Genomic DNA, 14021 nt, shown 5'->3' on the forward strand with positions numbered 1-14021 from the left:
AGAGAGTGAGAGTACTTCGCAAGAGCGTGCATGCTATAAAATGCTTGGTAGCTCCACATGCTATGAGCTATCCAAAGTATTTGCTATAAGTAGTTGGTGATCATTTTGAAAATCCAAACTCTTATTTCTCATGTCATTTACAGGGAGAAATTAGCTACTTTCAAAGGAGCAAGCAAGAACGAACACAAAGTGAGAGAAAAGGTGGACCCGGAGGTTGAGGGCTTAACCATCTATTTCTTGAACAACCAGCATATCACTGAGTAATGTTAAGATTATTGCCTGAGATTTTTTGAAGAGACTTGGGCCAAGTTCACCTCTGGCATAAGTGGGTATATTGCCCACGGATTTCAGTGGTACTTGTATCCTCTTTCAGCAGGGTTGAATTTGGTCCTACGAGTATAGTTGGACACCAGTGACATTATGGACAATAGGAGTCTTGGACAGATAGAACTGGGTTGCAAAATTAAATGAAGGAATATGGAACAATTCATGTAAATAAAGAATATATATTAATAGTTCCTATTATATAAATAGTCTTTATAAAAAATAATCTTTCAATAATTTTAATAACTAACCTTTCTGTAGGCTCTGGAAAACATGCATGAAAAATTCTATTGTGGTCAAGTTAGATTAAATCTAACCCCAAAATGAACACACTGATGTTTGGTTGCACTAAACTCAATCCTGTCCATTCAATTTCTAAGTTAGTCAGTCATTCGGGATGGTGGGGACCAAAGTTTCTCTGTGAAGCTATAAAATTTCATCCTTATAAATACTGTCCAGGAGAATACCATATATAGCAGGCCTATTTCCTACTTCTTTCACAACTGTGCAGATGACAGTCCCAGAAGTCAAAGGTTCAATTAAAACCAAAATATATTATGCCTCTGACTAAATTTAAAAGGCACTGTCCCCTCATTTTAGTCTTTTAGATCTTTGAGCTGAACACTCCTTCACTTCAACTCTATACATACTACCTAAATACCATGAAAACACTGTTTTCTTTCAATTCTTTGCAACCCTAAATAATTTTTGACGTTACCCCAGACCTACTGTAATACATGATAAACTATTTTTGATGCTAGCATGATTTTCCTTTTCTCAAATTATCCAAATCAAAAGCAAGTAAAAAACCCTGCCAATCTTCGAAGTTTACCTGTTGGGGCTTAAGGCATAACGAAACATTACACTAAAGCTTAATTTTAAAGTGTACAGTTTTAGTGCTATCTAAAGCCCTGGTTTTTTTATATTATTTTTGAAAAATTTCTGAATATTTCATCTTTGCTCTTGCTGTAAATTCTAATGCCGTCTGTGGTTTGTGCAATTCCTATGCAACCAGTCTTTGCTGCTGACAAGTATTAACAGTGCAGTGTAGCACCCACAAAATGGGCTATCAGTTTTTTTTTTATCTTCTTCGCTTTTATTTCAGTTCAAGGCATGTTGCTTTATTGTGTGGAAGATCCAATCCATTTTTGTTGTCCAGCCACCATGATGAGCATCATTCATTTGCTTCATGAAATATTCTAAAGCTTCTTGTTCACTTTTGTCCAGTGCAAGTGTCTTTCGAATGTATGCAATATCATCAAAAGACTGTAATTCTGGCATTCCTGAGCCAAGCATCATGGAGAAGAGATTTATGAAGAGATTGGCATGCTGTCGAATTGCTAAGTAAGCTTTATAACACATCTCCTGAAACCTTGAAAAGAAAGTCAAGAGTTGGTTGGTTCAACATAGGTGCTATTGGATCCACAATAACTTTCATTTTTTGGAGACAAGAAAAGGTTAGAGGCAGGTGGGCCACTACAAAAGATTGAGAGGCCAACTGTATGAGGTTTTTATTTTTTTAATATAAGTGTCACAATGGCACTGGATAATTTTCTTCATTGTATCGTTTTCCTAAATTTCCTCTACTTAGATTAGGTTAATTTCCAAGTAATTTAACACTGCCTAATTGGTACCTAATAAATTAGAAACAGGCCTTCCATTCTAAATCCCTATTTTCAGTTAATAACTTTCTCAAAAGTGGAATTAATTAGGAACATTTAAGGAAATCCACTGAGCCATTTGAGTTATGCAAGTCTAAGAAAAATACATGTTTCAAGTATTAAAATAAAATTGCTCATGAGCAGTGAAATTTACCAAGGTCAGTAGTAGTTCTAAAACTTGAGTAAAATTACATTTTTTAAATCAAGTAACCTTAAGTGGTTATATATATGTCTGATCCAGCAAAGTCAGTGGGAGTAGAGAAAGCTCAGCATCTTGAGGGATCAGGCCCACAGGACTTGAATGCTAAGATACCATACAAAGATCTATCCTGGTGGACAATTTGAGAGACAGATTTGTATCCCACAACTGAATTAGTGTAGAATTAGATGCCCGCCTTATGTTTCTTTGATACATTAAGCTCTACACGTATCCGTATAGGGTCTATAACACATAATTTGATTCAGGTGAAAGCTGAGAATATTAACAGTACTTTATTATATCAAGAAATTTTGCTGCAAGATATACCCAAATATATACAAAAACTGATCAAATATGTGAAATAGCAGCTCACTTAAAAAAAGGCTTACCTTTCAAATTCCCTTGTTTTGGTACATTCTTGGGCTCCTTTACTAATAACTATTAAGAAATCTTGCGTTAAGACGAATGGGACACGCTCTCGTTTGTAACCAAACTTTTTCTTCTTGTGATCCAAAAAGTGTCCAAAATCAATGTGAAACAACTTTAAAGAGGGAGAAAATGGTTATATTTTAAAATTATTTTCCTTATTTAAACAGCTTTCATAATAGCATCAGTTCATCTAGTTTTTGCTTGGATTTGTGATCCAAACAACACTATGCCATACAATTAGCATCTATACATCAGCCAAATGAAAGATGACATATTACATAATTGAATATCTGTAGAGAAATGTTTTTGCAAAATAGTAACTCACTTGTCCATCATCTTTCACCATTATGTTACTATTGTGACGATCACCAATTCCCAATATGAAGGTAGCAACACAATAGCCAGCACAAGAGCGTGTAAACAAATCAATAGCTGCATCATACCTGTTGAAAACAGGGGGCATTATTCTTCTGAAGTTCTAACACCACAGAAGTACAGAAACAACATGCATGTAATGAAGAGCTGGATATGTGTATACTAGCTCAATGAAGCCAACTCAAATAAAAACTTCTTGGATTTTATCATTACACTGAATAAAAAAAAAAAAAAAAATCTATGAAAAGATTCGGCATTCTTAGGATACAACAATACCTGTAGTAAGATCACAAAATAATAAACTCACCATTGCAGCAACTTTCTTAAGAAACACTGAATAGAAATTTTCACTTTGATTAGCTACCAATGCAAATTCAGATTTAAACCATATATTTGTGCAAGTGTGTATCTTAAATTGCCAATTTTTTGCCAACTGTTGCATTGTCACAAGAATATCACACAATGTCTCAATTAACCTCAAGAGGAGAGTTATGGATACACAAATACGAGGGTGGAATATCAATGACTTAGTTTCCCACTTCAAGAAGAGTGGCAATTAAATATTTCTGTTTTGAGGCTTCCGTAAAAAAACCCAACAAAACAAAACAAAGAACAGGTGAATTAAAAAGGAGAATAAAGTAAATGAAAAGTAAAAACTCACATTTCTCCTTTGTTCTTGTCCTTGAGCCATTGATGTAACGTGTGACTGTTGAACTGCAACGCACCCTTTAGACCACCTTTACACTGAATCTGCATAATGGTGTGAGAGCTTCTCACCACCTCAATTAGTCCTACACAATCACCAATAGACAAACAGCCATAAGGCAACATCCTAGAAGAAAAAAAAAATTTTTTTTCTAAAGAGCAAATTTTCAGACAGCAAGCATTTTAACAATACAAAATATTCATGTTCTGATTAGTAACCTTAATAAGATCAATACCACCTATTACTGGCTTTACTCCATAGGGATCTGCTGAAAAGCCATTTGAAAACCACAGTTGTATAACAGAAGTATTGTGAGAAAAAAAAAAAAGTGCAAGAACATTAGGGCACCCATAATGTGCCTGACTCTATGGCCACTGCACCTGGCAATATATTTTCTAGTTTTATACTGGGAAAAGACTTAAGCTGAAAATTACTAACAGCTTCTGAATATTATAAAAAATCATTAATGGAACTTTCAAAATGTAGGTAGATTTAACAAGATATATTTCAGTACAGATCTTCAGACTTTAATACTCAGGACAGGGCAGTCTCCAGACTTTAAGAGAAGGAACATTCAGCACACCCAATGCTACCATAAACACATAATGCAGAATAATGCTTAAGAAAAGCCCACATGGTATCTTAAAAATAAATTTCCAGAGCTATTACCTGACATTATAATAAAATTGTAATAGAAACCCACGAACAGCAGCAATGCTGGTCTTAAACTAGTCTTATTGATAGCCATCCCTGGAACTGGAAAGACCACCAAAATAATTTTCACATAAGGCAGTGATCAGTTTATAGACCCCAATATTTTGAAGCTATAGAAGTTACAGTATAACATACAGAAACATGCTTACTTAAAATAATTTGTATTAAATGTATTATTCGTGGGAATGGAAAGGAACCATCTGTGGTAATTAAGTTAAATAGAAAACATTAAGGATGGCACTTGAGAATATGTTGTTGCTTACCGAAGATCAAGACCCTGATTTTGCCAGATGTTTTCCATAATTCGAATGATCTGAAGTGTCAGCATATCCTGACGTAAATCTGAAATATTCAAGTACATACAGATAAGGATTTTATAAGATCAGAAGGAAAGCTTTTGGTAACATGCCATTTTATTTAGTTTTTTCCCCCAATACATTTTGGACTGGGATAGTAGGTTGTGTATTTTACTAAAGTTATGTTCTCTAAAATATATTACCTCATTATGCAGAAGTCAAATACAACCTTTAAAGTTTAGGAATTAATACAAAAGTGTTGAGTCAGTTTCAAGATAGATTACTAATATATAACTTTTAAACCAATCCAATTAATGAGATAGATAATGTTCGTCTACTTTAAAAATGACAGCAAATATTCTAAAGCTTTTTTAAAAATTTGAAAAGTAGTATTATAGTTAATAATATTATGTTAATCACTAAGAGTGACACTACAAAAATATTAGACAAATCAGTTTCAATACTATGGAAAGTACAGTGCATATGAGTCATGTTCTAAAAGGAAAAAACAGTTCAAAATATTGTTATAAAAGAGAATGAGTGTTTGCATAGTCTAGAAGTATAGCTACAAAAATGTTGTGCATGTGTTTGTCTGAACATAAATACTTATTTTCTTAAATGCCTATTTCTTAAGAAACACCAATTAGTGAAGCCAAACAATGTATGTTTATTTCTTTAACATGCATTCCATAAATTATTTAGAAAAAACTTTAAATCAACAGGCAACATATGAGAATAGAAGTCTAAATATAAACACACAATTCTCTAGGATATGTTAACCAGGACATATATGCATTTTGTGTCCTTACCATCTCCATTTTTAAAGATGATCTCATTGTTCTGAAATAACAGTTCAGACATAATATCCGGGTTTTCCCAGTTCAACCACAGTGGCCTTTTTGCAGAAGACATAATCCTGCACTCCTCAAGCCTACAAAATGACAAGAGATTTCTTCTAAATAATTGAATGGTGTTTATGTAATATTCCTCCTATCTCTACTTTTCCTTCCCCCCAACACTTATGGCTGATATGACACTGTGATGGGCAGAGATGGATAGTTAATTAACAACTATCTTTATTCTTGAGTTTTAAATTTAAAGCAAGCAGTACACTAGCTCGTGCTGCCTGTGATGGATCCTCAGGCAGCATCACTTCTGTCCAAATAATAAGGCTCCTCACAAAAACTGCAAACACACACTTATTATTCTGTGGTCACTTAAAGTTGTTTTACTGATGCTACTGGCTTATGGTTAAAAAAAAAATCCACTACACAATTTTCTTAGTACATTTGCAATTTTAAAATCTTTTCCAAGACACACTAATTTCAGAAAAATGATATACTTAAATATCTTGACAAGTTCCAAAAGGGAAAAACATACCTGAGATTTCCCAGCTGATGAGCAGGGTTAAGCGGAGAGATAAACCCTTGTAAAGCATCCATGAAATCTGGCCGCCTCATTTGTTCAACAAGAAACTTCATCTGCACCTGAAGGACAATCACATTTGAGAGCTTTTTGATTATATGAGAAAGATGTGTATGCCGGGTTGCAATTTTGGTTTAAACTGTAATTTTGTGTAATGCAAGTGTTAAAAAAAAACCAAAAAACAATCTCATATTAGCCACATATCACCAGAACTGAAGCATAATTTTTACATCACCTGAGTTGTATGATGTAAATTCTATATAAAAATGACAGTCAACTGGCCAACAACAGTGAGTACAGTACAAATATTCTCACCATGTATTAAGGAATTCTGTTATCTACTGGAGCAAACAATACCACACTGTTTTAACTAACCAAATAAAGACCCAATTCTTATTAAACTACTATTAAACATATTTAATTCTTGTATTCTAATAGCAGTGATACCTTTTGTGTCTCATCCTTCTTCTCCTGTTTGAGAATATCTGTGAGGTTTATCAGTTTTTCCATAGCTTCTACCTGCCTGCTCAAATGTTTTAGGTACATCCCACATGCTCGACAGTAGGACTCCAAAAGTAAACCAAATCTCTGGCTTACAGTTTTATTGTGCATTTCAGATCTATCAAAAGAGAACATTTACAGATATTATGGTTTAGAATTGATGCTGTCCCTGTGCCCTTTCTTTCAGTGGGCACCATTTCTAAGGCACAGGCCTACAGCTGCACTTCTCTCAGAACTGAATCCCATGATTCAGCCCACTTTCAGACTGAACTGACCACACTACAGCACCTCCTGCTTACCACCCATATTACCTCAGCAGGTCCAACTGGTTTTGGTCCCTGCTGAAGACCCCATTTCTGGAGTTGTGACCCCCTGGTAAACACAGTGACAGAATAGCTTATTCAAAACAGAGTGTGATTTATTTACCCATAGGACCATAACAAGCAGAGAGAAAAGGGTTACAAACAACTAAAGCATACTGTCTTATCCAAACGTAGAATTTGCCTCATGCAACTAGGTAGGCCTAGTTTTGGTATCAATTTAGTCTTGGTATCCACCCTGTTTTCCCAGGAACTGAGTTACTGCTTGCTTCTCTACAGACCCTCTATCCCCCTCTGACTCAGAAGCTCAGCTTTTCAACTGTAGTCTATTTCTATGTTTGCAAGTTCCTGCCTTGAAACCCTGAGGGTGTCAAGCTGAGCTCTTGCACTCCCCTGCAATGGGATCAGCCAGCCCAATTCCACATTGGTGAGGTTAACCTCCACGGAATTATCAGCCCTATTATCCATTTGAGTACTGTGCTTTGGGACTGTCTACAGCCATTACTTTTGGTTCCTAGACCAGTAAGTTAACTATGGCTGATTTAACTCTTACTTACTCTTTAGCCATGAGCACAGTAATCTCAAAACTCACAGGTGTGTGTGTGTGTGTATGTATCTATATCCCCCCCACCCCACACACACGATTACCACATTGTTCACAACAGACAATTTAAAAAGAATCTTGCATATAAAAGTAATTTGAAATATCTTAAATTTAGAAAGCTAGGAATTGATATGAACTAATTATCTACAGTGGCAATGTTCATGTGGAATTTATTGATAATCACAGTCTAAGTAGTTAATAACTGGGTATATACAAATGACAACAATCACTGACATTGAAATTTAGATTTAAAAAAAAAGATGGTTTTCATTTAAACTTTTCATTACACTTTCAGCAGCGATCTAAGCAGAAAAACAAAGTGGAACAACTATGTAATGTAGCAACAAAGATTTAACCATAGGAACAGAATACATGAATTATACAGTAAGCCAGAGTGACTCCTTCAGTAAACATTAACTAGAGGACAGGACGGATGGAAAGAAACAGAAGAGAGGCTGGGGAAGAAAGACAAAGAATGATGGTCTTAAAGGAGCGCATAGCTACTGGTACTACATGCAACAAGAAAGTACTGAACAAATAAATAACTAAAAGTTATTGATCTTTGTATATGGCCCTAAATTTATACCCTCAGCCCATCAGAGAAGGAATTCAGTTCTCTTCAATGACTGAACATGACATTCCTACCTTAGATACAATACTGTACTATAAAAAAAACCTAATATATAGTCCATTATCTCCTGTATCTTTTTGAACTTCTAGACACAAATTGACCACAGATGTGAGAACTAATTTTGTTTGAGGAGTCATGCTGCTTATATAAAGACATAAAACTTAAAGTAGGTAACGTCCTTTAAAAAAAAAAAAAAAAAAAAAAAAAAAAAAAAAAAAGCTATTTTAGTCTGACATTTCATACCTCTAACTACTGTGGTATATAGAAACCCCACCATTATGCAAAAAGCTTCCCAAACAAACTTACTTTAAGTGCCAAAAGAAAAAGTGTCCTATCCTTTGATTGGTCAGAGCCTTCTTGAGTAAAAATCTCACCAGCAGATTATCCAAATATTGCTCATATTTCAAAACCTATTTATGGGTAAGAAGAAACAAGAATTTGGAACGGTAGCTGTCATTTTGCTAATATTCCAATGGATAATACACAGCCAGACATATGACATAAAAGAAGAGCCACATTTTGGAAAAGGATTTTTTAATTCAAGAATGTCTAGCCCTCATATTTTAGTATTTGTAAATGTTAGCAGGGACTGTTCCAACCCTGCCTAACAGTACATACGCTGGATAAGGTCCAAATTTACCACCTATCTGACACTTCCTTTATTGTTAACTTCACTGACACCAACCAAATTTTAACCTCATCTTGCTAAGGTTTCTAGGATTGCCTCTTCAGGGCACTTGCCCATAATTCCATGCTACGGGAAGACAAATGGGTCTGGTTGCCAATGTGAGGCAGTAGAACACCTCTGTATCTCTTTGCAGGGTCTTAACACCTCATGTTCTATTACAGTAAAATAAACCAGGTTTGATCTTTCAAGGTTGCACCTACTATATTTATTATCTATTCCTCAGAATCACCAAGCAATTACTGTTTGTCAAGATTTCTTCTCTTCTTGCTACATCAGATTTAAGAAGCAACAATTAAAAACAAATGGTCAACAACAATTAATGCATAAAAAGAACCTCTTATTTAACAAAACGTGCAGTGTACCTGTACTAGCTGGATTAAGTACTGAGATAGTTTGTCATCTGTCAAATACTTCTCCAGACACCGAACTGCAAACGCTCGCACCATTGGGTCTGGGTAATTACAGTCCAAAAGCTCCATTGCCTGTTCTGGCTTGATTGGAGGCCAATCTTTTACCAAGCAGTACATCTGAGTACAACAAAAACAACGCAACATAACCCAGACATTTTATGCAGTTGCATGAACAAAACAATAATTGTGAAATAGACCTGTGGAAGTACCAGCAACCATTTTCCTGTTTAAAAACTGAATTTATTCTTTAGATCTCAAAAATGGCTAACTCGATGTAAAACTACAACCTGCTAAATATTTTATCCACTATTAAAAAAAGCTATGGTAAGAATTACAATCTCAGTCATCCGATAGTCATGTCAACCATGTGTAACCCACTGGTCAGCAGTGCATCAGGGATTGAACCAGGGACCTCTAGAGGTAAAAGCATAAGTCTCTTGAGCTAACAGCCAGGCTCAGAACCATTAGCTGTAACAGACAATATCATTTTTGGATGAGGCACAAAGGGGACACAACGCACACCAACCAATGGGTTGCACTAGCAGAATATACTCTAACTCCAACTATTACTCACTTTCATGCAAGTTGAAGAAAATCATTTTGACAATAAAAAATATACTATGTTTAAAATTATGTATTTTAGTGAAGTTTCTTGAATGCAGTAGATTACCTGGGCTACTTCATCTCTAGAGTTCCATTTAACAGACAAAAGTAATTTTGGCAGAATTTCTGGGGTATTTACACAATAGTGTCTGTAAAAGAGAAAAAAAAATGTAACTTTCACATACAAGTAGAGGTAAACAGTAAATAGATTTATTTGATTACAGAAAACTAATCTCAATGGCCCTCAATCCTGAAATATTATCCACCTTTATGCCTGCAGAGACCCGCTGAGTCAGCAGGGCTCTGCATGGATACGGTGTCTGTCCATGCAGGTAAATTTGCAGAATTGAAGCACATAAGATTACTTCTATCACCTGCTTTCCTCCGTAGGCTTATAAAAATGTAATATACGCTTTCCTAAAATGCTAACCACAGCAAGGCAGAACGTATTGAACAACTGGGTCAGAATTCAAGTCAATTAGGTGTTTTGTAAAATTAGAGAATTCCAGAACCACATCTTTATGATTCTTTATACCTGTGGCTCCAAAGGAAGTCCTTCTCTTGCTCAGTGATTTCAGACAGAGGGTCTCGTGTACAAATTGCACGGAGTTGCTCTTTGTCACTTTCTCTTAATTCATTATCTCTAGCTATCCTGTTACTCTGTAAAAGAAAATGGTACATTACCCTTGCACGCTTCTTTCTGCTCTCATGTAAACTACATACCGGACAAACATTTTTATATAGTGTAGCAATATTTATAGTCTATTTTTAAAAATCTGCTAGTTTGTTGTTTCTTTCAATGCAAGAATGCAGCAGTCTTTTATATTAAAAAAAAAAGATGGAAAAGCGCTAGCTTTACAGTGCTTTGATTTTTGTAACTGCTTACAACCACCACCATGGGCAGGGATATCAGTCCAAGGAAATTAGCTGGATAGAGGGACAACAGCAGTTGGCACACTACCATCAAATGAGAGACTAGCAAGAACCCTGTAAAGCACAAGATGAAAGTGACAACCCCACCCCCATTTATCAAACTGTTCAGGAAATCTGCTGGAAGGGGACAGAGAAAAAGCCAAGACTGGAAGAGCAGTGTGGGAAAAAAATAGGTGAATATGATGTCAGAGAGGAAGTGTGGAACATGTCCAGAAAGCTTTGAAAATCAGGAGGAGAGTTTCAAATTGATTTCCAATGTGACTGTAAAGCCTGTGTTCATTAAAGCTGAACAGAATCCCCAAATGGGTAGGGACATTCAAAGTAACCCACAGGAGAACTGGGTGCATACTGGGATTGAGTCCAGTTAGTTTCGTTTCATGTGCTCAGAGCCTGTTACACAGATGCATTTTATAGATACAAAATCAAATAAACCTGCGTGGTCACTCATGACTCCTTTACCCCTTCTTTATTTCTCCCATAATTTAGCAACTTTTAGTCTATGGTTGGTGTAAAACTTCTTAGTTTTATAGAATGATGCCAGGGTAATGGAGCTTCTGATATTTTGTTTGTAGAATTGTTGGTATTGCAAAAAGACAGAATTTGTAAGGGGTTTGAGTGATGTAGGATTTGGTATGCTCTTTAGCATAAGCCACAATTGTTCATCAGACTTGTTTCCACCAAAAAAAAGATTTGGGTGGATTGAGACATTTTGTGAATTTGTGTCAAATTTGCTCAATTGTTTCAGATGAAAAAAACAAACAAAAAAAATCTTAAATTCAAAATGTTTTGTTATGACATTTTAAAAATAAAAAATTTTGATTTTTGGATTCAAAATGACTGGATTAAATAAAAAACAATGAAATTTAAAAATAAGTAGCAGCAAAAAAGAAGCCCAAAATCAAAATTATTTTTTTTTTTAAAACTGTCTAAAAATTCAAAAGTTTCTGGTTTTGGGTCAACTCAAAACAAAATTTCTCCCACTTTTTTTGGTACAGTCAGCAAACTGAAAAATCAGTCATTCAGCTCTAGTCTCATGTGCTATCATTTTTAAAATTTATTTATTTAGGAAACTGATGCTTCAAAAATACTAATTTTATTCAGCTGCACACATCTTTAAATATGAATTCATATTTTGAGATCTTCAGGATTCATAGTTGTTCTAAAATATGGCAAAATGAAAAGTGAAGAGTAAGTCTCTTGGTCAAGTCAAATCTACATTAAATACTAAATTTTGTCTGAAGTCCCCATTTTGTTGGCAGAAACCCACATTCAGATAGATTACTGGGTAACATCATTATGGAACTACCTAGAACATATTGGTAGAAAGATTTTTCTGTAACTGTGGTTGGTTCTTATTTGAGAGATAAAGAAAAATAGAATCTCCCAGACAGAGACAGATATTGTTTTGTCTTTTAAAGAATATTATGCCTTAAAATGTACATAAAATATTTTAACATAGAAGGAGCTGACAGATTAGAACATACTGCTACTTATGCCCGTTAAAAAAAGATACATAATATATACTTAAGATTGGAAGTATTATACTTTGCCTTCAGCTTTATTCACTTTTTTTTAAAAAAAAAAACCAAAACCTGTATTATAGTTACTCACAAAAGAAAGACATCCATCATGATGTTATATGGGGACATTTAAAATGCCTTACATTAGGTCATGGGTATTTCCAAGAAGAATCAACATACCGCACTTCCTTGCAGCCCATATCTACTGAAAATCCCTCCTTGACTTGTTCCCCACCCATCTCCCACCTAATTCCAGCTACTCTAGGCTATGCATTTTTCTGGGTGCAGCTTCTGAAGCAAGTGAACTGGAGTCAGATATGGGAAGAGGCAAATTCTTTAGAACTGCCACCAGTGGAGATGTTTTTTTAATAGAACATGTAACAGCTATAGCACAATAATGTTTATTCCAAATGTCTTGTTCACAACAAAAACTAGGATATACAGTTGACGTTATGGCAAGAGCCTCTATGAAAAAGCTAAAATGAGAGAATTATGGGAGAGAAGTTAGTGGATAAAGGATTCATGCCAGGAACGGGCCATAACTCAATGTAAGCTATATCAAAAATCATATACAAAAAATCATGTATGTATGTACTATTTATAAAAAAAAATGATAAAAAGCATATATTTATCTAGCTTCTGGTAGAGGCTCATTGCAAGTAGAACAAAGCCAAATAAAAAAACCCATTTGAAATAAGGAAATAGAACTAGCACACGTTACTGTCTAGAGTAAAAGCATCAACTCAAAACAAACCAATCACTTCTCAGATTTCTTTTATAGCTGCAGCTGTTCTAAACAATGAAGATTACTGTAACTCAGTGATTATAGAAAAAGGATTTTTCAGTTTGTTTCTTTGTGCATTTGACAGCATCGAGTGAACTGACTATACACATTTTCCTGTGCAAGTCATTTAGTTTTCCCTCTTGTTTGTGTGGGTATGATAAAAAGCAACCAGACAGAGAAAAAAAAAAATAAAAAGGAAAAAGGAAATTGGTTTGCATACTATACAAATCAGCAAGTGGATTTAGGAAAGGGGTAGCTCATTTTTCAAAACTGGCTCAATTTCAAGTTGATAGTGCCCCTCGTAAATCTGATGTAGCATAATGGTTTCAGAAAGTGAGTAGAAATCAAGAAGCTCAGTTCAAATCTAGATTTGCTTTTAATTCACTATAAATTTGGAAAAAATCACAACATTTTCTTGACCTTCGCTCAATATCACCGTAAAGTAAGATTTAAAACTATTTGAACATGTTGGATCATAAGACAAAATGTACCTGTATATTAGGTCAGAAAGTTCATGGTTTAGGTCAAGCCCAGTGGGAAAATGCATTTATCCTGTTGAGGTCAACATCAAAAACTTGAAATTCTACGAAGTGTGGGACAGTAAAGTAGATAATATATAAATTTAATATTTGAGAAATCTTCTTAAATATTTGAGATAACAATGGATCTATAAATGCTCCATTATAACAGTATCTATACTTGATCTTAAATATTGCTACTGATTTATTGGTTAAAAGTGCAATGTAGTGCATTTCAAAATTAAACAAAAATACATGTATATTGTTTTGTATGTTAACAGAAGATGTTTTATAGAATAACACTCTGGTAACTTGGCCTGGTGGCTTCCACAGCATTTGGGACGAACTTGTTTAAAATTTTTGACAAGTATATGGGTAAC

General features: G+C 34.8%; 1 protein-coding gene across 1 annotated transcript in view; it reads right to left on the reverse strand.

Annotated features, from left to right (window-relative positions):
• Positions 1-549: 549 nt before the first annotated feature.
• Positions 550-14021, reverse strand: part of PIK3CA (phosphatidylinositol-4,5-bisphosphate 3-kinase catalytic subunit alpha) — a 54806-nt gene continuing 41334 nt past the window's right edge. The window contains exons 10-21 of the mRNA XM_067536468.1: positions 10422-10546; positions 9954-10035; positions 9236-9400; positions 8492-8595; positions 6577-6748; positions 6085-6191; positions 5514-5635; positions 4672-4750; positions 3650-3820; positions 2939-3056; positions 2574-2725; positions 550-1696 (exon numbers count right to left, since the gene is read on the reverse strand). Of these exons, the coding sequence (XP_067392569.1) occupies positions 1426-1696; positions 2574-2725; positions 2939-3056; positions 3650-3820; positions 4672-4750; positions 5514-5635; positions 6085-6191; positions 6577-6748; positions 8492-8595; positions 9236-9400; positions 9954-10035; positions 10422-10546 (1668 nt within the window). The 3' untranslated portion in view covers positions 550-1425. The remainder of the gene's footprint in view (positions 1697-2573; positions 2726-2938; positions 3057-3649; positions 3821-4671; positions 4751-5513; positions 5636-6084; positions 6192-6576; positions 6749-8491; positions 8596-9235; positions 9401-9953; positions 10036-10421; positions 10547-14021) is intronic.

The sequence above is a fragment of the Emydura macquarii genome, unplaced genomic scaffold, assembly GCF_026122565.2.
Source record: "Emydura macquarii macquarii isolate MOO-44397 ecotype Brisbane River unplaced genomic scaffold, CSIRO-AGI_Emac_v2 contig_3603, whole genome shotgun sequence".
Classification (NCBI taxonomy): Eukaryota; Metazoa; Chordata; order Testudines; family Chelidae; genus Emydura; species Emydura macquarii.